Source organism: Pseudopipra pipra, chromosome 13, assembly GCF_036250125.1.
Source record: "Pseudopipra pipra isolate bDixPip1 chromosome 13, bDixPip1.hap1, whole genome shotgun sequence".
Taxonomy (NCBI): Eukaryota; Metazoa; Chordata; class Aves; order Passeriformes; family Pipridae; genus Pseudopipra; species Pseudopipra pipra.
Window position 1 is genome coordinate 18,683,194 of NC_087561.1, and position 22,231 is coordinate 18,705,424.

Here is a 22,231-nt window from a genome sequence, read left to right on the forward strand (position 1 = left end):
GGGCTTGAGGCAACCCGGGGTAGTGGAAGGTGTCCCTGCCCATGGCAGGGGGTAGACAACATGACCTTTATAGGTCCCCTCCAACCCAAACTACTCTATGTTTCTGTGCCCCAGAGCCAGCACTGGACCATGTTGAGATGCTATTTGGTGCTTTATCTTAATGTTTGGGGGTCTCATCTCTTTGTTCGGGGTTGGAGGTCTGATGCTGCTACCTCTGAAAGAGCCCTCCCTCTTTCCATAGCCCGTGATTGCTCCTTGGTCTCAGACCAGATCAAAGCCTTCAGCTGGAGCTGACAAAACCCAAGCTTGGGTATCCTAGAATCCTAGAATGGTTTGGGTTGGAAGTGACCTTAAAGACCATCCAGTTCCAATGCCCCTGCCATGGTCAGGGACACCTTCTACTTAGACCCCACCTCAGGGCTCTGCCCTTCTCAGGCCACTTCAGCCTGAGACCTGTTCCCTGGGCTCTGTCCACACTCCAGCACCAGTGACTGGCAGGGATTTTCCAGGCTGGCTGAGGAGTGACAAGAATGACTCGCTCAGGGGCTGAGACTGTGGGAAAACCACATGGCTCTGCCCACGACAGCTGTGCATCCATGCCAGGGATGCCAGCAGAGCCAGGTCAGGCTCCAGTGACCCCACACCCTTTCCTCAAACCCCTGGCCATGCCCCTACCCAGCCGGGGCAGCCAAGGGGAGCTGAAGGCTGGAGGCTGGTGGTGCAGCGGAGCAAGACACCCACAGAAATAGCACCTCAAATCCTGGAGTCAATTTTGGACCTCTCACTACCAAAAAAGACATTGAAGGGCTGGAGCGTGTCCAGGGAAGGAAATGGAGCTGGTGAAGGGTCTGGAGCAGCAGGAGCAGCTGAGGGAGCTGGGGGGGCTCAGCCTGGAGAAAAGGACGCTCAGGGGGGACCTTCTGGCTCTGCAACCCCCTGACAGGAGGGGGGAGCCGGGGGGGGGGGGGGGGGGGGGGGGTCGGGCTCTGCTCCCAGGGAACAAGGGACAGGACAAGAGGAAATGGCATCAAGTTCTGTCAGGAGAGGTCTAGGTTGAATTTTGGGGAAAATTTCTTCACTGAAAGGACTGTCCAAGCCTGGCAGAGCTGCCCAGGACAGTGGTGGAGTCCCCAACCCTGGGAGGATTTAAAAGATTTGTAGATGTGGCACTTGGAGACGTGGGTTAGTGGTGGGCTTGGCAGTGCTGGGAAATGGTTGGACTCAGTGATCTTAGAGGGCTTTTCCACGCCAAACAATTCCATGTTTCTACGATTGCTGTAAATCCAGCCGCTGCTAGAGGGCAGAGCGAACCAGGCGAGACAGGTGCCTTTAGCTGTGCAGGAGCTGGGATGTGGGAAACGTGTTTGCTTGCTCTTTCCCTTCCACGGAGGCATGTGGGGGAAGAGCTTCAGCAGCACGAGGGATAATCTGTGACATGGTTTGAGGTTTGGAGTGAGATGACTCACGCTTTGACTTTACGGAGCGCTCCGGGGCTGGATTAAGCCGTGTTTGTGAGGAAGGCGCCGCACGGCAGCGCAGAGGCAGCAGGGCTGAGCTCGGCGTCCCCGGCACATCAGGGCTGCACCCCCCGCCCTGAGCTCAGCCGCCACCGCTCCCGGTGCTTGTCAGGAAGAGAAAACAGGCCTGGATGAATGTCCAGGGTGTCCCAAAGGGGACAGCTGCCATCTCCCAATAACTCACGAGGCTGGAACTTGGGGTCTGGCACAAGGCTGTGTCCCAGCCTAGTGCCCGTCCCTTTTGCAGGCAGTGGTGTAAGGGCAGCTCTGATGTGCTCAGGCAGGTCTGCAGCCCGTGCCAGCCCCAGCTGCTGCACCCTGACACCAACTCCACCTGCGGGTGTCCCGGGGACCTTCCTCATGCAGCCAGGGCAGCATAGCCACTCAGGGATCCTTTGGATTCATCCTGGACTTCCTTGGCCAGCTGTGCTGTCCCAGTGCTGGTGCATGAACCAATGCTACAAGAGGTGTTCTCATCTCAAAAAACTGAACTAAAAGTTTTCCCCGACCCGCACAGAGCCAGAAGTGCAGCTCTCAGGGTGAGACAGGCTCATGCTCCTCCCAGGACCATCACAGCCTGTGTCAGCACCACCCTGTCACAGGGACAGGGATTTAGAGGACTCACCTTTGGCTGGGAGGTGTGAGCAGCCTCTCTGCCATAGCATGCAGTGCCGAGGTGAGAGCTGCCTGGCCCTGCCTGCAGTGCCGAGGTGAGAGCTGCCCGGCCCTGCCTGCAGTGCTGAGGTGAGAGCTGCCTGGCCCTGCCTGCAGTGCCGAGGTGAGAGCTGCCCGGCCCTGCCTGCAGCCCTCAATCACCCCCAACCCTTGCTTGGAGCAGCTCCGGGGCTCTCTGTGCTGCCAGAGCTGGCGGGAGCAGGTCAGCACATCACAAACCCTCAAACTTCCAGGGGCAAATCCGGTGGGTGTCACAACCACCTCGGGCTTCAGCCCCAGGAGCTCCCAGCAGCTCCTGCATTCCTGGGTGAACATGCTCAGAGCCCCCATGCAGGACTTTGGAGGCACAGGCAGCGAGCGGGCAGCATGCCTGTGGTGCCCCACAGCCTGGACATCTCTGCACGCTGAGGAGCCGGCCTGGGAAGGGCAGGAGCTGCTCCTGGAGCAGGCAGACAGGGAGTATCAGCCCCAGGCTTGTGTGCAGGGACTTTTGCTGTCTCACAGCAGCCTCAGGGGGTGGCTGGGCCATGTGCTGGGACATTTTGGCAGATGGTCTGTCCACAGGAGGCCCTTGCAGAGCTTCTCTGCATCTCTACCAACTACAGATTAGGAACTTCTCTGTCCAGGGCTGTGGAAGGGGATGCTTTGTGTCTGGTCCCTGCCATTTCCAGGGCAGGGTGCAGGCAGGCAGCAGCACCCACAGACCTGAGCAGCACCCTCAGCCCAGAACCAACCTCTGCCCAGGCTCTTCCCAGCTCTGTGCACAGCAAACATAGGGTTTAATCCAAATTTTTTTCCTGTCCCACTTGCAGGCTGGGTCTCAGATCAGCAGTGCCCTCCTGCTCGAGCTCAGGGGCATGAACCAGCTGCACCAAAGCTTCTCTGCTCCCAGAGCCACTGGCCTGGCCCTGGAGAGGTTTGGGCTGGCTTTGCCCTGGGCCACGGGGAAGGATCCTGCAGGCCTTTGGCCATGCAGCTCCTGGAGATGTTCTGGGCTTACCAAGAGCAGTGTTCTGGGCTTACCAAGAGCAACTTCATGCCATGCTGGAGCTGGGCTGTGCCACCCACCCTCCAAAACTGATGGGTCCAGGAAGTTCAGTCTGTCCCCAGACAAACTATGCAAATATCAGTTACTACCAGTAAATTAATGAACCATGGGAAAAGCTTATCCTGAGGGCACATCACAAACTTTTTTGCTAGTGATGCTCTGAACCCCTTGGGGTTTTAAGCAGCTTGGAGTAAACAATGGCTCCCACATCAGTGGCACTGGGGACAAACAGGCACAGAGGCACCCAGGCGAGCACCCAGCCCCAAACCCCGTGACTCCAACAACCCTCCACTCTGTCACATTCAGCCCAGCAAACCGAATGCCGTGGAGTTGGATGCCAGGAGGCTGCCAGAACCTGGCTGCTCTTTGGTTGGGGCTGCAGCCCCCCAGCTGGTTCAGGAGGCAGTGCCAGGTGCCGTGCCACCGCCGCACGCGCTCACCTCCCGCGCAGGCTGCTGCGAGGGCTGAGGTAATCCTGGGTAATTCCTGACTTCCATGGAAATGCCTCCAGGCTGCGATGATTATCGCTGTAATTAGCCTCTCTGATTTTTCTTGGTGTTCTATAAAATATTAATTTACAGCTGGATCCCTGCCTCCTTTGTGTGCCGGCTTGAGCTCTTCCCATCAGCAGAGCACCTCTGGCACCTCGCACTGGGGTCCTGTGGGGTTACGCAGCACAGCTGGGGTGGCCACTGGCAGCTGGATCATGGTTGGGGTTGGTGGCTCTGGGCAGGAACTTCCACTTCCCCACAGGAATGTGTCCTTGGAGTTCCTATTTCAAAGGAAATATGGAAAACCAGTGAAGTGGTCTCAGAAAATGCCATTCACACCTCTTCCCCTGGATGGCTGGAGGTGAGCAGGCAGCTATACTGCTCCAGAAGCCCTTTAATACAACATAGCTCCATCCCATTTCTCTGTTTGGGACTGAAGGAGTGTTTTTGCTCAACTGTGTGGAAAGTCAGGTGGGGCAGCAGCCATGGCTGAGCCAGACCACATTCCCCACCCAGCCTGAAGCCACTGGAGTGAACATGGTGCTGTGATTTCCACTGCCAAAACAAAGCAGGACTCAGTGGCACATGGTGCTCTGAAAACCCACTACTCACACCAGCATTTTTAAGTTGTCTCATTTTTCAGCCAAACTAAGTAGAATTCACTTGAATCTCGCTAACAAGGTGGAAAAGGCCATCTCTGATACTTTTGATCCCAAGCATTGGGAAGGTCAGGCAGAGAAAGGATCTTACCGTGTGCTGGTCCTCTCACCGCTTCTCCCTGAGACAAACCTTGGGCTTCAGACTGCATTCCAGCATCCCGGCCAGTGAGTGACTGCTGCCATGTCCCTTAGGCTGCCCCAGAGCTGCCATTCCTCTGGGATAGGGTATTTGTTGGCTCTGTCAGGCCAGATATAACAGCTGTCTTAACTACAACTAAATCTAAAGAAAGCAGCACTGCTACATGACAGGAAGGGGTTGTGCCCAGAATGTAAATGTCTCTGCCAGGAGCTGCTCACCACCAGAGATGTTTTCCCAGAGCTTTCGGCCAAGCAGCAGAAGCTGTCAGCAACATTTTGTCCTCAGGACAACCCTACGTGTCCCTGTGCCACTGCACAACACCCACCAAAACAAAGGCAGGCTGCAAAGCCGCCAAGAATTCGCTACTGTCCTCCGAGGCCACATCCCACCGCAATGCTTCCCAAGGTGTCTGCAGGGATATTTCCATTCGGTCACTCCTCCCCTTCTGAAAGACCAAGCCCACACATCTTGTAGGTGCCAGTCCCTTTGGCAGAATCTCTGGCACCACATTTTGGAGACAAGCAGACACTGCCGACAGCCTGGGTGGACAAGGTGCTGCCTGCCAGCTCTCCAGGGATGTGGATCTGGAGAGCCCGGCTGTGCCACTGCCATCCACTGCATCCCTTACTGACCCAGCAGACTGGGGGCTTTGAGGCAAATCATGTCACAGACATAGAAGGGTGTTTTATCATTGAGTTCAACCAGGGAAGAGCAGCTTTATCTGTCTTTCCTCAGTGTTTTGTTCATCTTGTGACTATGGAGCTGTGGACCCTCTGGGTAGGATGCTCCATGTTCTTACAACAGGCAGAGCCATTCCTGCCTGATACTGCCAGAGCTTTCCAGGCTGCATCTCCCTTCTGGATGAAACCTCCATCATCTCATACAGCCTTTAACACCCACTTTTTTCAGCCCGTTCTCTGTTTTTACCCTCCAGTCCCACTGGTATTGTCCAGTTCAGCCCAGTTATGCCTGGGCCAGAAAATGCTCTGTCCAGTCACTGTGCAGCCAACATCCCGGAGAGAGGCTGCTCCCTGGGTTTTGTGTCTGGCTCAAGGCCCACAGGAATATCTTCCTGCTTCCCACTCTGTGAGAGCCCTCTGCTCTCTGGAGGGGAGAGGCCTCCATGACACAGTGTGTGCTATGGCAAAGGGCTCTCCCATTTCTCTCGCTGCTGTTTTTAATCCAGCCCCATCTCTGCTGCTCTGGGGAATTAGCATTTTGGGGAGCAGCTTCCCTGTACACTACCTCGGGTACCCCAAACCCCTTCCCTCTCAGCTTTGCTGGGTCTTGCCAAAATAAAACCAACAGGCCAGCAACCTCAGCTGGCTTTATGGTTGATATGGATATTAAAATTTAGCTGCTTGTTGTGTCGGCAGAGGGCAGTGGAAGATGCTTCCAAACCTCCCAAGCCTCCCCCGGCCGCGCCGTGGAGATGGGGATCCGGGGAGGAGACTCCACCAGAGAGGAAGGGAAATAAAAATGCAGTTCCTCCAGCAGCGAGGCTGGAGCTGACCTGAGCGAGGCGTTCCCACCGGGCACGCCGCCGGGGACGGCGATTCGGGCTCATCCATCGGCGCGGCGGCGAAGCGGGAAGGCGAGAGGAGGAAGCCGCATCTCCCATCGGTGCATCCCTCTGGCTCGGGTCTTGCCAGCGCTCACACAGAGCCAGGGAGAACCACCGCTCCTCATCCTCTGGGTGGGAGGAAGCGGATGGCGATGGAGCTGGCAGTGATTTACGGTCGGGAGCAGGCGGGCGGGCCGAGGAGAGGTTTTCCCGGCCGTAGCCACGTCTCAGAGGGGCTTCACCAAGCCCGGCGAGCCGCTGCACGTAAACAAACCCTTCCCAGCCCGCAGCCCGTGGCCGGGCGCTGCTCTGCGGTGGGGGCAGAGGAGGGGGACGGTGCGGCCCTGCTGCCGCCTCCCTGCCGGCTCCGCACCCTGCACTGTAATTAATATCCCTGGAGGTAAAGAGAGAGCAGCGGGAGGTTGGGATGTATTATTTTACTCTGATAGGAATCTGACACTGACACAGCCATTAGGGGAAAGAAAGAATAATAACTCAGACTTGGCATATACCAAAGTCTCAATACCTCCAGCGTGTGAAAAGACAGCCTTTAATATGTTGGTGGGTTTGTAATTATTTATTGAAAGACAAAAGGCAGAGCTTGCTGCAGAACAAGGCAGAGGCGAGAGAACAGCTCCCAAAAGCACGGGGTTTGGGTGTCCGCTGCTATCCCGCCTGGAGAAGACAGCGTGGGGTGACCCGCGGCCCTGAGAACATCCCGCTGCCGGAGTGAAGTTGGCGGCTCCCCGCAGCAAGAAGCTAGGTTGGTGTTACGAAAACGCTCTCCAAACTTGGCAGGGGATGCCAAAAATCCCACCGGGAAAGCCGGCACGGAAGGAAACACATCCCCTCGTCGGGTGTTTTGCCACCTGCTCGGGCGGCTCCCGGGGCTTCGTTGCGGGGCGGGGGGAGCGGCAGCATCACCCGCCTCGGCCATCGAGAACCCCCCTTACGCGCCCGCGGGATGCTCCCGCAGCCCGGGGAGGGGGCTCCGCGGGGCCAGGGGGCAGCGGCGGCTCCCCCCATCCCTCCTGCCACCCCCGCGCCCGCCGGGCCCCGCGGGGGCGGCGCTGGCGGGGGCCCGCCCCGGGCCGGGCCCGCCGCAGGATGCGGCGGCGGGGGCGGTGCGGCGGCTCGGCGGGCGATGCGGGGCCGCGGCCGGGCCCGGGGCCGCCTGTGAACCCCGCGGGGGGGTGGGAGGGGGGCGCAGGGGGGCGGGCGGCCCCCGCCGCAGGTAGGGACGCGGGGGCCGAGAGACGCGATGGAGGAGGAGGAGGAGGATGGAGGCGGCGGAGGGGAGGCGGGGAGTGAGGCTGCAGCAGGAGGGGGCGGGCGGGGGGGCCGGCCGGGGGGGGCGGCGGGCATGTGGGACCGGCTGCGGGGCAGTCGGGCGGCGGGCGGCGGCCGAAGCGGGGCCGCGATGGCGCAACGCGACGAGAAGGTGCCCGCGGCGGCGGGAGAGAGCGAGCCCGGGGCCGGGGCCGGGGCCGGCACTGAGACTGAGACTGAGACTGAGACTGGAACTGGGACTGGGACTGGGACTGGGACTGAGCGGGGGCCGAGCGGGGCCGCCGCGCCCTTCCAGCCCCGCGAAGGCGGCTTCGGCTGGGTGGTGGTCTTCGCCGCCGCCTGGTGCAATGGCTCCATCTTCGGCATCAACAACTCCTTCGGGATCCTCTACATGATGCTGCAGAGCGACCTGGGCGAGGGGGAGAAGGACCCGGCGCTAGAGTTTAAAACAGGTATGGCTCCATGGCCCCTTCCCTGGGCCGGGCAGGGCGGGCCGGGGGTGCCCGAGCGGGGCGGGGAAGGTGCGGGGAAGGTGCGGCGGCGCGGCCGGCGCTGCCTCCCAGAGCTGGAAGCTCCTTCTCGGCTATGTTGAACCGCGATTACTCCCTGCCCCCTCTATCCTCGTAGCCGTGGCTATATTTATCTCCGGCAGCATCATGTGTTTCTAAGCTCCGATGTACTCAATTAAAAGTAATTCGGTGAAAAGCACGCCCTTAGCCTGTCCTGCCGGTGTGTCTTGGGGTAAGGACAGCAGAGCTGGTGAATCAGCTGCTGGGTGTGAGCCACCCCCTCTAGTTTTCATTATTATTGCTATATTTTATGGGTTTTCAAGCTTTATGTCTGTCTGCCTTATTGGCCGTGGGTGACTGCAGAAGAGCATCTGCCTCGCCGACACGCTTCCTCCGAGCGAATCCATTCAGTGGGAAAGCCGGCGGAGGGCAGGGCTGGCAGCACTGCCTGCGTGGTCACACCGAGGGCGGCGCAGGGTCTCCGGCACTTAATATCCCTTAAAAGCAAGATCCACCGACTGCATCCAATTGTGTGTTTTGGTAGGACCTTCAAGCTTGGCCAGGATGCCGACTGGGTAGTGTTAGCATGGAGAAGAGGAACGTTTCTTGCTGCCAAGACCCCACTGTTGAAGCAGACTTGGCAGAGGGACACCAGCCCACTGGGGTGCTGGTCCCAGCCAGACACCAGTGTCGGGAGGCCCAGCCTTGTCCTAGGTCCTTCTGTCCTCCCCAAAAGATCACATCCACCCCTGCCATGGACACCCATGGCCCACCTTGCTTTTATCTGCCAGGTGGAGACAAGCACTTGACGTTGAGGGAGCCTGCTTGTGGTACTGTCCTGACTCCGGATGGGACGTGGGCAGCAGCCAGAAACCAAACCAGGCGTGTATCGCAGAGAGAGGAGTGTCAGGGGTGTGTGAGAACCTTAAAGCCTTATTTTGGGGACCGGTGTCACCTGCGCTCCCTCCCTTGGCTGACGCATGACTGGTGAGCGCATGGTGAGCGCTCCGGGATCAAATTCATTACAAGATACACCACATTTACAGATCACAAATTAACTCTGTGATACTGTTACCAGAGAAAAGCTGTGACCGTGTAATAACGGGCAGTAACGGGGTGCGCTGAGAGCTGTGGCCATGTGGCCAGTTATAATTAGGGTGATTGATGTGCTGTGAGTGTGTGTGTGTGCACGCGTGTGATGCCCAGGAAGCTCATCGTGTAGCTGGCTGTTTCCTCCTCCCTGTGATCGTATCTAGAAAGCCTAAGGCAGAGCTCTAAAGGTACAAGCAGTAACAAAAGAAATTAAATACTGTGAGTTCTGGTGGTTCAAAGGCTCTGTGCCCAAGACGGAGGCTGTAAGAGTCAGCATCTGCCTCTTGCTCCTGCCACCTATTTATTTAAGGCTATGACTGCACAGAGGCCTCGAAAAAGAAAGGCATGTGGGTGTGCAAGGTGAGCCTGGACTCGGTAATTAAATTGCTTGGGTGATGAATATATGCATTTTGGTCTGGGTGCTTAATGAAGAGGCCGTTAATAACCCCTGCCCGTTCTGCCTCCGTGCAGGGGGTGGTGGCTGCAGCTGCACGGGCTGGGGCCGAGGGCAGCGGGGTGCAGCACGGGGTCCCCCTCCAGCCCTTCCTCCCTCACTCCCACCCCTCCCCGCTCAGCATTGCATAATTTCCCCGCGGCGCTCGTTTGCGTGCAAACATAATCAGGAAAATATTGTAGCTCCTTTCCAAGCGCTAAGTGATATGGCCTTCCTGAAAAGACCGGTGCTGTCTGTTTGTCCTCCGTCAGTCTGATCCTGCCAGCTGCAGGCAACAGCCGGACCCCAGGGTGCCCCTCATCCTCTGCCAGCTGGGAGCAGGTTGTAGGGATGAGGATCAACTCCCTGCTCCCACACAGGCGTCCATTATGGCCGTGGGCATGGCTTAGCCTTTTGTGTCTGCTCTTAACTCTCCTCTCTGGTCTCAGGGAGGTGGGTTTGTATCAAAGAGGGGATTTGGAGGCAAAATGGGGAGTAATGCTGTCAGCTGTTCAGGCATCCCTTTAAAAATAGGGTTATGTTTATGCTAAAGCGGGTGCTAGTCTGCACTAAACAATAGCCGCCCCGGCTATAATTATCAAGGTTTATTTCTTGTTTGCATTGGTCACGTTTTCTCGCGTTTGATCTTGAGAAACGCAGGATCCGTGGAGTTCAGGTCTGGGGTCAGGCTTTGAAAACAAACCCTCTCACAGCAATGCACCGAATGCATAGGCTGGGTTCTTTAAAGAAATATACTGTGCTGCCTATATCAACAAGCAGTGGCGGGCTGGGGCGGGCGGGCTGCTGCGACCACCGCGTGCCCCTTCCCCGTGGGACGCCAGAGCAGGACCTTTGCAAGGCACACTCTGTGCTTTCGGGTTTGTTTTCTTTCGGGGGAGCGGAGGAATGCTGAGACTAGAATAAAAAAAATAATGTACATGGGAGCACTCAGGCAGGAAAAAAAAAATCTTGTTCTGCTTTGCTGGAGAGGTGTTGAGTGATGCTGGAGAGTGTTCGCTGGGAGATGAATGGCGGCGTTTCCCTCCGGTTGTACGAGGCTCATTCTGGTGCTGAGGGATCCACCGGAGGCAAAGCCATCCCGGTGCTGGTCCCACGAGGTGCAGGCTGACAAGGAGCCAAGGCACAGATGAGCCATCCCAGCACACTCATCTTTCCCAGCCCCAAAAGCCCATCTGAGTGGCAGAACAGTCCTGGTAAGCATTAACTGGGCATTGACCTTCTTAAATCAATGTCTGCTCTGCCGCTGCTTTGATGCTCTCCCAGCCCTGGGAGAGGTGAGCACAGGGTGACCTTGTCTCTGGCCAGGGCTTTGCCCTCAGCCAGGGAGGTGCTGCTTGCACCTGAGCCACCTGAAGGTCCCAACAGATCTCTGGCTTCCTGGGGAGAGCTGAGAGGGTGACACTTCTTGGTACACGTTATTCCCCCAAAAGCATCCTTGGAGCCATGCTCGAGGTCTGGCAGGCCCCAGCGGGACAACCTGCAGGGGCACACAGATTATTTTTTAAAAAAAAGTCTGTTTATCTTTTTCTTCTCCCCTCCTCCACTTTGTGTCAATACCCCAGGTATAGATTAACTGTCTTTGCTTAATATTTAATGTTTTGACTTGGAGAGGTGGCCTGAGGAGCTGGTCTGGTTTGGCTGCAGCTCCTCTGAGTGCATCCATGTGTTCCCTGCAGGAACTTGGGGAGCAGCTTCCCCCCTTTAGTCCAATTCCCGATATGAGGCTGCTGCATCTCCCTGTGCTAGGAAAGCTGGACTGGTGCATGGACCATAGCCCTTGACTTATCATATCTTGAGGCCAAGGCATGGCTGATGTCACCTTTATTCCTGAATTCCCATCTGTTTTGGTGGGGAGTTTCTTTGTAAGTACTGATTTCACATCCTTAGGGCAGGTGAGCATAGCTGGAAAAGGCTATTTTTACTCCAGTGTTTGTAATGGAGGCTTGATAAGAACTGGTGAGTTTGTTTCTTGGAGAAAATAAAGCATTTCAGTGCTAACAGTCTTATGAAATATAGGAAGGAGAAGCCATGGGCTCCTCTCTGGGCTGAAGAAGAATCCCAGGGTGGATGTGCATGGCTGAAGCTCGAGGAGCTGAGAAGAGAAACCCCAAGATGAGGGTAAATCACAGAATGGTTTGGGTTTGAAGGGACCTTGAAGACCATCCAGTTCCAGTTTCACCCCCCTGCCATGGGCAGGGACACCTTCCACCAGCCCAGGTTGTTCCAAGCCCCTCTAACCTGGCCTTGGACACTTCCAGGGATGGGGCAGCCACAGCTTCTCTGGGCAACCTGTGCCAGGGCCTCCCCACCCTCACAGCCAAGAATTCCTTCACAATATCTCATCTAATCCTGCCCTCTAGCAGTCTGAATCCATTCCCCCCAGCCCTGTCCCTCCAGGCCCTTGTCCAAAGTCCTTCTCCAGTGGGCTCTAAGGTGTTCACCTGCTCCAGGTGAACACCTCCAGCTCTCCCAGCCTGTCTTCAGAGCACGAGGTGCTCCAGCCCCTGAGAATCTTTGTGGCCTGCTCTGGACTCATTCCAGCAGCTCCATGTCCTTCTTACATTGGTGGTCGCAGAGCTGGATGCAGCAGTCAGCAGGGAAGGGGGTCTCACCAGAGCAGAGGGGGAGAATCCCTTCCCTCAACATGCTGGTCATGATGAATTTGATTGCAAGAGCTAATTCTTGGAAATGATCCCAACGAAGTTGTCATGGGGGTCATTGCCCCAGTGCTGGTGCTTGGGAGGCTCCCGTCTCCTGAGGGTCACACTGTAGTTGTCACCTTCTTACCCAAATCTGCAGGATTTGGAGCTTTTATTAATTGCAAGGGAGCTGTGCTGGCCCCGTTTCACAGATGCATTGGCTGAGGGTGCTGTGGACCTCAGCATTCCTGGAGGCTCTCCCATGTCCATCCGGGTTTCCAACTCTTCTCCTAATCGCATGGAGGGATGCACTGACACGAACAATATTTACATAGCCCAGATGGGGATGTAAATCCAGCAAAAAGAGATAAAAATGATGTTTTTATTACCCAGCCCTGCTAGCTGGGGAGTACAAAGGGCACCATGGAGCTTTCACAGCTTTACTGGGAGTTTCCCATGGTGGGATGCCAGTGTACCAGCACCAGGCTCTTCCTCAGCTCAGCTCCCTCTGTTTTGGGAACTGGAGCTTGTGATCACAGGGAAACAGGGGTGAATTTTAGAGGAACTGGGTTTTTGTTGCCTGAGCTGATTGCAAGGTGCCGTGTGAGATAAAGCAGCCTGAAAAGCAAACAAAGCCCAGTCATGTTGTTAAACCTGGTTCTTGGGGCTGTCGGGAGCGATTAAGGTTATTAGGAGGCTGGAGTGCTGTTTCTAAGGGAGGTTCTTGTTTTTCAAGACTGCAGGGGCCCTCTCAGCCAGCACACTTGCCATTTTAGTGGGGTTTAGTTTATTTTTAAGCATCCTCCACCAGCCAGCCAAGGAGATGCTCCAGTCTCAGTTGTATTTCCTGGTGGCTGTTGTCCTCAGGTGGTGGCAGCTCCCGGGACCTCACTGTGGTATATGAAGAAGTGAAGTTTTGCAGTTGGTTTGGAGTTTTTGGGTTTTTGGTCCTTTTAGTTGCAACTAAACAAACAAAAGCACCTCCACCTTCGGGGGATTGGATCATAGATTAAATTTTAAAGGCACCAGATTGCAGCTCCATCACTGAGACTAGGTTGGGAGGAGGAGGAGGAGGAGGGATTGGAGGGCAAAAGGGATGATGCTGCAGGGTGTGGGAGTGGGATGGATGTGGAGGTGTGATGGGGTGTGATGTGATGCAATACCATGGGGCTGGAGGGGGGGTTGGCAGCAGCAAAGGAACACTTTGATCTGTTTTGTGGAAAAAGCCAGAAGTTTGACAAGTCACCCTTTAATTTCCTTAAGAAGCCTTAGCAGCTGGAAGCCGACCATCAGCTGTGATAGTTCACATACAACACCTTAAATCAGAGCTAATCCAGCAGGTTGGGTGAAACCCCGCAGCCGGAAGGCACCGCTGCCCTCGCTGGCAGTGCCTTTGGGCCGGCAGTGCATCGCTCATGTGGGTGTTGTCACCACCGTGTCCCCGGGACAGCTCCTCTCCCTCCCTCCCTCCCTGCTTATCCAACATGTGTCTGCTCACAGGGCTCATCCTGCTCGTGAGGCAGCACCATCCATCACCCAATCCTGCCATATACCAGCCTTCCAAAAAATCCCGTGGTGTGATGGGGACCATCAGGGTCAGTGGGTGTGGAGCCAGGGCCACTGAATTCCCTGCGGGGTTTCTAGGGCTGTTTGGGGAAGGAGGAATTACCTGGGTTTCCATCATCTCAAGGCTGATTTTGTATCCCATGGTGTGCAGGGGGAAATTCCCACTGGGGACAGGGGTGGTAACCAATCAGCCCTGCTCCTGCCGTGCTAACAGGGAGCTAATCCCAGTGGGATGGTGGCCCTGGTCACCACTGCACCTGGTGGGATTTGGATCAGTTGGCACCATCTTGATACAAGGCCAGGGAAGCCTTTGGCTGTTTTATCCCAGTCACTCCTCAGGCCCTGGGCCAGGCCATGTGGTAGTGCCAGCAGCATGGGGACAGCACTGCTGTTGGGGACCTTGGCAGCACTGGGGCGGTGCCACGGGCACTCCCTGTCACCCATCACCCCCAGTGTGGGATCCCAGGGCTGTGGCCCCATGCTGGAAAGAAATAAGGCTCCACTCTGCCTCAGTAATCGTGGAGTAGATTGGAAAAGACCTCTAAGATTGTCAAGTCCAACCACACTGGGATTTTGCCCACTTTTGGTTGGTGTCCGGGTGCCATATGGAATTTTCTGGCACATCACCAAATACCTCAGTCTGTCACCCCTCAGGGGTTTCCTGCGAGCTGGTCAGAGCACGGCGGAGGATGCCAGCATTTCACAACTGGGGCAATGGCCAGGCACCCACATCTTGCAGCCAACAGTTTCCCTTGAGGGATCACTTTTCCCCAGCTTTCCACAGCCATGAGCGTGTGCATCCATGGCATCACCATGGCAATGGGCAGCAAGAGGACTGGGCACCTCCTGTACACCAATACAACACATGTACAAATGTGCTGCTGCACCCATTGCAGCAGGGATTTGTTGGGTTTTCCCTTCCTCGAAGGATTGATTATTCCCTCTTGCCAGGGAAGGAGATGCTGCCTTTTGGCATTTTCCCCTGAGGAAAAAGGCCTGGTGGAGTGGTGTGTGCCGGGCTGGGCACTGCCGGGACCCACACCCGGCTCTCACACCGGGCGATGCCCGTGCCCGCCGCGGGCACCGCGGAGCTCGGTGCTCTCCGGGCTCTTTCCGTGGATCCACAGACAGTTGGGGCGGTTGCAAAACCCACATGACGTGTGCTGGGAATTGCTGCAACACGCTCGCAGGCGCGAGCCATTCCAATCTCTCCCAGGCACCTCGTACAACAGGTCCTGCCAGTGCCGGGGCCGGCGGGGCCGCGGGGCTGCCGCAGTGCCCTGCCCGCAACTCTGCCCGCAGCTCTGCCCGCAGCTCTACCCACAGCGCTGCCTGCAGCTCTGCCTGCCCGCGGTGCCCTGCCCGCAGCTCTGTCCGCAGCTCTGCCTGCCCGCAGTGCCCTGCCCGCTGTGCCCTGCCCGCAGCTCTGCCCGCGGTGCCCTGCCCGCAGCTCTGCCTGCCCGCGGTGCCCTGCCCGCTGTGCCCTGCCCGCAGCTCCGGCCGCTCCTGCCGCCGCTCCGCTCCGGCGGATACACCCCGGGGGCAGGATTGCAGCCAGGGAGGGTGGCACAGCCCTGCATTCCATCAGCACGTTTTCAGGTTTTTTTCCCCCCTTGCTCTTTTATTTGTGGATCCCTAAAACATTACCCGATGCAAGAGCTTCCCCCGCCCTCAGCACATCCCTGGAGAGCCAGAGCTAGGTGAAGCACAGGGAAAGCCCTCAGGAATGGCTCCAGGTCACAGCCCTGTGTCTCTGGTAAGTTGTTTTGCTAGAACTCATCTTGGGCATGCCTGGCAGCTGTGCCATGCCATGCCATGCCATACCACCCTCTGTGTGAGGAGCAACTCAAGGTGCTCTGAACAACCTCCTGGACTCATGTGGGATCATCAAGAGGGATCACCAAGAGGACATGATGGCATGATGGCAGCTGGGCCCTATCACAGCTTTGCACCTTTGCTTTGCACACCCGAGGGCAGCTCCTGCCTGGAGATATCCTGTACCTACGTCCCTGCATCCCACAGGGTGCAAAGAGGAGAGCATTGCACCACACTGCTGGAATGTGAGCTCCCAGCACTGTGTCCTGGTGTCCCAGTGCAGGCACCCCAGTGCCAGATGGAGAGGGTGCTTTGGGATCAGTGCTGCCAGCAGTGTGGTTTTGGGAGAATCTGGCGTGCAAAACCTCACATTGCAGGAGGCGAGCTGGCTAGACCCTGCTACTCCCCATCTTTGGGGTTTTTTTAGTTTTGGGTTTGGGTTTAGCAGCTCAGTGACGGTTTTTGGCTTGCTTTTCCAGGCCAGGTTGAACAGGGGTTTGACCAACTGGTCTAGGGAAGATGTTCCTGCCCTTCCAAGCCAAACCATTCCATGACCCCATGCAGAGCAGGGAGCGGGGCCGGCAGCTGCCTGTCCCGGGGTGGGGAAGCCCCGTGTGCTGCACAGGCCTCACTGCATGGGCTGACTTGTTGGGGTTCGCCCCGAGCAAACATCGGGGCCCTTCTCGGGGAGGAGAAACAACCCTACCACAGTGCCTGCAGTGAAGGAACCTGCTCTGAGCACCCACCCATCACCCAGCCCAGGCACCAGCTGGGCCAAGGACCCCAAGGCATGTGGTCTCCCTGCCCAGTGGCATCCCCAAAAGCCCTTTTCTTGGCCATCTCATGTCAGGCACCAAAAGAAAGATTTTGTTTCAAGCTCTTGGCCTTAATCTGTCCACCCGCAGATCCTGTGCGTAAAAGGGAGACCAAATCCTTCCCTCTCGGGGGGATGGTGGAGCTTGCCAAGGAGCTGGGGGTTTTGGCTGGAGAGTTTGTACAAACCTCGAGCAAAGCAGTTGCAGCTCAGTTAACCAAGCCAGAGCCCACCGAGGTGGGAGTCAATTCTAATGGCAGCTCCTCAGGTGAGGGCTGTGCCTCCCGTGCTCTGTCTGAATCGGGTCCGACGGAAAAGAATCATCTGTGATTAAAAATCGACAGTAATTACATAATGGGTATGCACCAGATGATGCCCAGACAAGCTCCCTCCTGGGATTTCCCAACTTTTGGAGTGTTTAACTTTGCAATCATCCTAAAGAGCTTCCTTCTACCATGGGGGGGGGTAATTATTGGTGTTACGGCAGCAGCTGGCACGATTGCACAAGGCTCGGCAGTGGCACCGTGATCACCAGAGCCAGGTTGTGGCTGCTCTGCCTCCTCTGATAGCTCTGGGGCATCAGCAGGCACGAGAGACGGACCTCCCCATTCCTTCCCCAGCATCACAAGGGCAATAAAAAAATGATAAAATAGGAGCAAATTAAAAAATAAGAGAGAGAAGCTGCTTTTTAGGTCCTGCCGGCAAAGCGAGCGGGGCAGTTGGGCCACGTGCTCACTCTGTGACCGGTGACGAAAAGGCAACGTCAGGATGTTCTTGGTGGTGGGCCAGCTGTTAATCCATGTATTTCAGCAAAACCCAATTTGTTCCTTAAGTTTTGTGGAAGTGGGGAGAACTGGGAGTGTGGAGAGCTTGCCTGGGATTAAACCTGCCTGAGAGCCAAGCACGCCAAGCTCGCGAGCCCAGGGAGAGCTTAATTAAAGTCAATGGAGAAGCATTTCCAAGAAAATAATACGGGGTATTTAAACGGGATATTTTTGTTCTGGGCCCAGAACGTCTCCTTTTCCCTTCTTCGGTGTCAGCTTTAATAAAACAAAATGAGACCTCCAAGAAAAACAAATTGGAGCTCTTAAAAGGCGATGCGGAGATAAAAATCAGTAACAGTGTTGCTGGTAACACCTTGGGTTATTAAAACGGAAAGAATGCTAACGATGCGATTTGCATCGGCCTTTCTTGTGGCTGCTCCCGGCAGGAGCTGCTCGCCCTGGGAGAGGGGCACGGGCTGGCTGCCCCTCACCGTGGCCTCTGGGCTGCGGGTGCGGGGAATGGGCGGCTCCGCTCCTCGCTGGCCGGGTGGATTGGGGCATATCTGGGAAACGGTCACGCGGGGAGGATTTTGGAGGGCTTTAGTTTCCTTCCCTAAGGCTTTGCCGACAGCTCGCGGGGTCGGGAGCGACGCTGAGGTCAAATACTAAAAGGCTTGGAAAAACAGCAAGAATCAGGATTTCAGGGACACTGAACTTAAAACCAGCTTAAACCAGGGCTGGTGGTGTTGGGGAGGATGCCATAGCCCACCAGAGCTCTTTTAGAGGTGATGAACGTGTGGATGGAAACACCACACTGGACTTCCTATGTGGCTGTGCTCAGCACAGCGAGGTGCCTGGCTGGGAAACTGGGGTCACCTCCTCTAAAAGCAGTGCCCTGACCCCGCTGGTGAGGCTGAGTGTGCCGAATCCGGTACTGCAGGGCTGCTCTCACAGTGCCCTGCCCACTGGCAGGCTCTGCCAGCTGCCTGGTCACATGTTGCTCCCCAGGATGCTGGAGCAGGGATTGTGGGAAGCACTGGGGATGCAGGAATGGCTGGGGAGCAGCTGGTGATGTGGGTTTGCACTTTGGTCCCTCCACCATCTGCTCCTACCTCTCCACAGTCAGAATGGATTCAAAACTGCCCCTTTTATTCCGTGTGCTCCCATCCTGGCCAGAGCTGACCACCTCCAGGTTGGAACCTTCCTGGATACCCAGCAGGGATGGGAGTAGGGCAGTGCACAGACACAGGGATGATGCTGATTCCCCAGCTTTGGGGTTAAGAAGCCCAGTACTGCTGTGGGGTCCTGTCTGTCCATCTGTCTGCCAAGCAGGGGGATGCTTTTGGCACAGAGTGGCTTTAAAATGCCCAGGGTGATGCCATCAGCCCCATAAACCCACCCAAGGGGGATGCAGAGGCCAGCTCCTGCCTCACTGTTGTGCCCAGCTCCATCAGATAAGGCAATTATAGCTTTATCACTTAATTGCAGAGGATAATAATAGCAGTGGTATTGAGATAGGCCATTGCCAAGGAGGGAATATCAGCGGCATTGGATTCTTATTTTTCCTTTTTTCAAAATAAACTCACTGGGGCCTCGGTGCTGCTGGAGGTTTGAGGTCTTTGTGGGGATCCTCCTGCCCCTACCCACCATGTCCCCTCCCCATGGGGAAATTCAGCATTAAACAAAAGCTGTGCCGACCACCCTGATGCCAAGGAAGCTGGTTCACAGCCTGTGAGAAACCACCCTGGGAAGGGAAAGGGCAAGGACCGACAGCGGTGTTGTCAGCCACTTTCTGGACAGCTTTTCCCTTTGCACCTCAGGAACGTGATTTCCATCCCTCACAGGTTTTTCCTGTCCCGCTCTCTCTACTGCACGAGGGCACGGGGCTAATGCTGAGTGTCTGGATGCCCTTGGGAGGGACAGCCAGGGATGCACCCTAAAGCCCTTGCACCAGGCCCTTCTGCTCTGGGTGTTGAGTGTGAAACACTCACCCAATGCCCCGGGTTCATATCCGGCAGCTTTCCCAGCCTGCTGGAGTGGTGTGGGAGAGTGAGCGAGGCATCGGCCCTCATATCCACAGTTTGCTTGTCTCTGACTCACGTGGCCCCAGTTTTCCACTGTCCTCGTGAAACCCTGGGGGAGTGCCATGAGGTGAGCACTCCCAGCATCAGGATTTGGGGCATTTCCCTCCCAAACTGACCTGGCAGGGGCTTTTCTGCCTTGAAAATGGGGATTTTCAAGACCCAGGGTGGGTCTTGAAAAAATCTGAAGTTTTGCCATGCATTTCTGATGTCTGCAGGGCTGGGTGATAAAAACTCAGGTCATCTGGGGACAAGGGATGGCTTTTAACTGGGAGAGCTAAAAGTCCCTTGGGATCTGCATTTTAGGAGAAGGCCTTTATTAAGGGAACTTCATATAAAATCAGATGTGTTGCCCAAAGCTAAGAAATCGTAGCAGATTTTTTTAAAGCTGTTAAACTCTACCCTGCTTCAGTGTCAACCAAAGCATGAACCAAAGAGCCTGGAGAGGAGGTGCTTCAGGACCTGGTTTGACTCCTGTGACTGGCTGTTAACTCCCGCTGACCCATCCTAATCTACATCCGGAGATAAGATTAGGCTCTGTCTGGTGTTCGGAGCTTGTCCCCTCCCTTGGGACAGCATCAGCCAGGCTTCCCAGCCCCACCATCTGCAGCCTCCCCCCTCCACGGTTTGTGTCCCACTGGCCTCATAAACAAAAATGACATTAAAAAAAAATCCCCCCAGAAAGGAGTTTTTACAGCAGGGAGGCTTTTTCTGCTCTGTGAAGGTGGTTGCTTAGACTTTTATTGCTGGATGAAGAGAGAAGGAGGAGAAAAAACCAACCCCAAAAGCCACAGGGAAGATGATGCGAGGCAGAGCAGCACAGAAAGCGATGTCTTTGAGGGTTGTGATGTTTCCTCTGCTTCCGAAGCAGGAATTAGCTATTGCAAAATGTCAGGCACTGCTGGGTGATTCCAGCCCTGGCCACGAGCCGAGACTTTTTGCAGCAGATAACTCTCGCTTTATAACCCGACTGTGCCGGGGCAAAGCTCAGGCTTCCACTGAACATTTGAATTTGGGAAGATGATGAACCAAAAAAGCAGGATGCGGGGCTGGTATGGAAGCAGCAGGTTGTTGGCTTGGTTCCCCATCAGTCAGGGCTGGTGACGAGTCGATCTCCTTTTCCATTTTCTTATGAATGAATCAGTTTTGGCTCGGCCGGATGGTCAGACTGGTTAAACGAGAAGCAGCTGGTATCAGTCTCATTAGCACTGGAGACAAAAGTGAGCCTCTCCCTGGCTCTGCAAACTCTGTGTGATCCCGACTGGCCCGCGGCCGCCAGGACTGGCAGCAGCACAGGAGCCCCCAAGCCCTGACTGGTGGGGGTTTGGCTCCTCCATCGCCCCATTCCTTCCTCCTCTGTGTCCCTCCTGGCTCCTGGACACACTGAAGTTTCGTGGCCAGGTCACACTAAGAGGTGGATGCACACAGGGACCTGCATCCCGAGCCTGCAGCTCTCTAGTGCTTCTGTCCTTGCTCAGTGCCACAGCAGAGATACTTCTGGGGACAGTTTCAGCCTCAAGTTGCCTGTGGTACCCGTAGGGAGCACGGCTGTGTTTACTGTTCCAGTCCCAAGGCAGCTCTAGCTTGGAGTTGGTCCTTGGCCAGCGGAAAAGGCTTGACGTTTTGCCACAACTTCAGATGTAGCAGCTGGAACCACAGAATCACAGAAAGGTTGGAAGGGACCTATCAGGATCATCGAGTTTAACTCCTGGCCCTGCACAGGACGCCCCAACAATCCCCCCCCATCCCTGAGAGCATTGTCCAAACACTCCTGAATCCACTTGGCACCTGCTTTTCCCTTTGCCCCTGGGCGTGGATGGGCTTTACAGAAGTTGGAGCTCAGGCACGTGAAAACAAACCCGGGAACTGTGGAGTGTGTTCCCTACAGCAGTCCCACACCTGGCACCTGAAGGGACAGGGTCGCTGTGATTCCTCCCCTACCCCAGAATGCCATATTTCCCCGGGGAGGAAGAGGAGGCTCCCTGGCCAAGAGGTGGGATGCATGGCCTGTAACCCTGACTCACAGGACCAAGTCTTACCCAGTAACTGACAGAAGCCTTTATTAACCTGCCCTGTTGTTTATTCCCACTTCAAAGCCCTTGATGCAGCAAAAAGCAAAAGCATTTCCCCAGAAAAGCACATTAATGTTTCACCTGCCTTCAGAGCCCTTTGCTACCAAGGCCTTGGAGTGGCCCAGGCTGTCCCCGGTTCCCCTCGGCCTGTGAAACACTGTGTGGCTCCAAGGGAGCCCCGGTTCTGCCCGCAGCCATCGTGTGGGATAAACCCTGTAGGGCTGGGTTGTTAATATATATGTATATGTGTGTGTCCACAGGCACACTGTGTGCACATACGTGTGTGTGGATGGCCGAGCCGCAGCGCCGCAGCGGCAGGAGCTGGAGGGCTCCCCGGGGCTGGGTTCCTGGGCTGCTGGGGATCACCCTGCAGTGAATCCCAACACCTTGGCCGTGGCTCTTCCCCACCCTCCCAGAGCACCAAAGGGCAGGGCTGCCCTTCCCTGCACAGTGGGGCGGCGGCCGAAGCCACCCGGTGTCTGAAAAACTTTCAAATGAGAGCAGGTCAGCCAAAAGTGACAGCCCGTTGGCAAAGGGGTGGAACCTGTTCCTTGCTGGGGAATAAAAAAGAATTAAATGAGAAATTGCTGGTTTTCACTTTCCTTTAGCGATCAGATTTGCTTAATTACAGCCTGGTCTACTTTGCTGAGATATCCAGTTGTTTTCAAATGTTGTCTTTAATGTAAGGAAGCTTCAAGAGATTAAAATCACATGGATGTTTTACCCCCTGTTTGGCCTCTGGGTGTCTGGTTTAATGATGATACGCAAGTCTTGTGTCATTTGGGGATCTTTTTCCCCATCATTAGGTTTCAGGAGCACTAGCCAAAGGCACTACTGTCTGTGCTGGAGACCCAGGGGAAGCTCTCCAGCACTGGAGGAGGAAATAATTTCCCAATGGCCATCAGGAGAAAAGCCCAAATGTTCTACCATGGAGCTGTTTTGCTGCATGGACGCTGCTGGGGCAGATGCTGCCCTGACTCTGTGCCTGCTCAGGGCTCTGCTCAACCTGCTTAAAAATGGCTTATCTTCATCTATTTTGATC

General features: G+C 55.9%; 1 protein-coding gene and 1 long non-coding RNA gene across 2 annotated transcripts in view; one reads left to right on the forward strand and one right to left on the reverse strand.

Annotated features, from left to right (window-relative positions):
• Positions 1-3,363: 3,363 nt before the first annotated feature.
• LOC135421629 (uncharacterized) lies at positions 3,364-6,428 on the reverse strand. Its single transcript, XR_010434130.1, has 2 exons — positions 6,043-6,428; positions 3,364-4,012 (listed from the first exon to the last, which is right to left on the reverse strand). It is a non-coding gene; the product is annotated as an uncharacterized LOC135421629 (long non-coding RNA).
• A 779-nt stretch (positions 6,429-7,207) lies between these two features.
• SLC16A2 (solute carrier family 16 member 2) overlaps positions 7,208-22,231 on the forward strand; it is a 36,480-nt gene continuing 21,456 nt past the window's right edge. Inside the window, exon 1 of the mRNA XM_064670236.1 lies at positions 7,208-7,835. Within this exon, the coding sequence (XP_064526306.1) occupies positions 7,355-7,835 (481 nt within the window). The 5' untranslated portion in view covers positions 7,208-7,354. The remainder of the gene's footprint in view (positions 7,836-22,231) is intronic.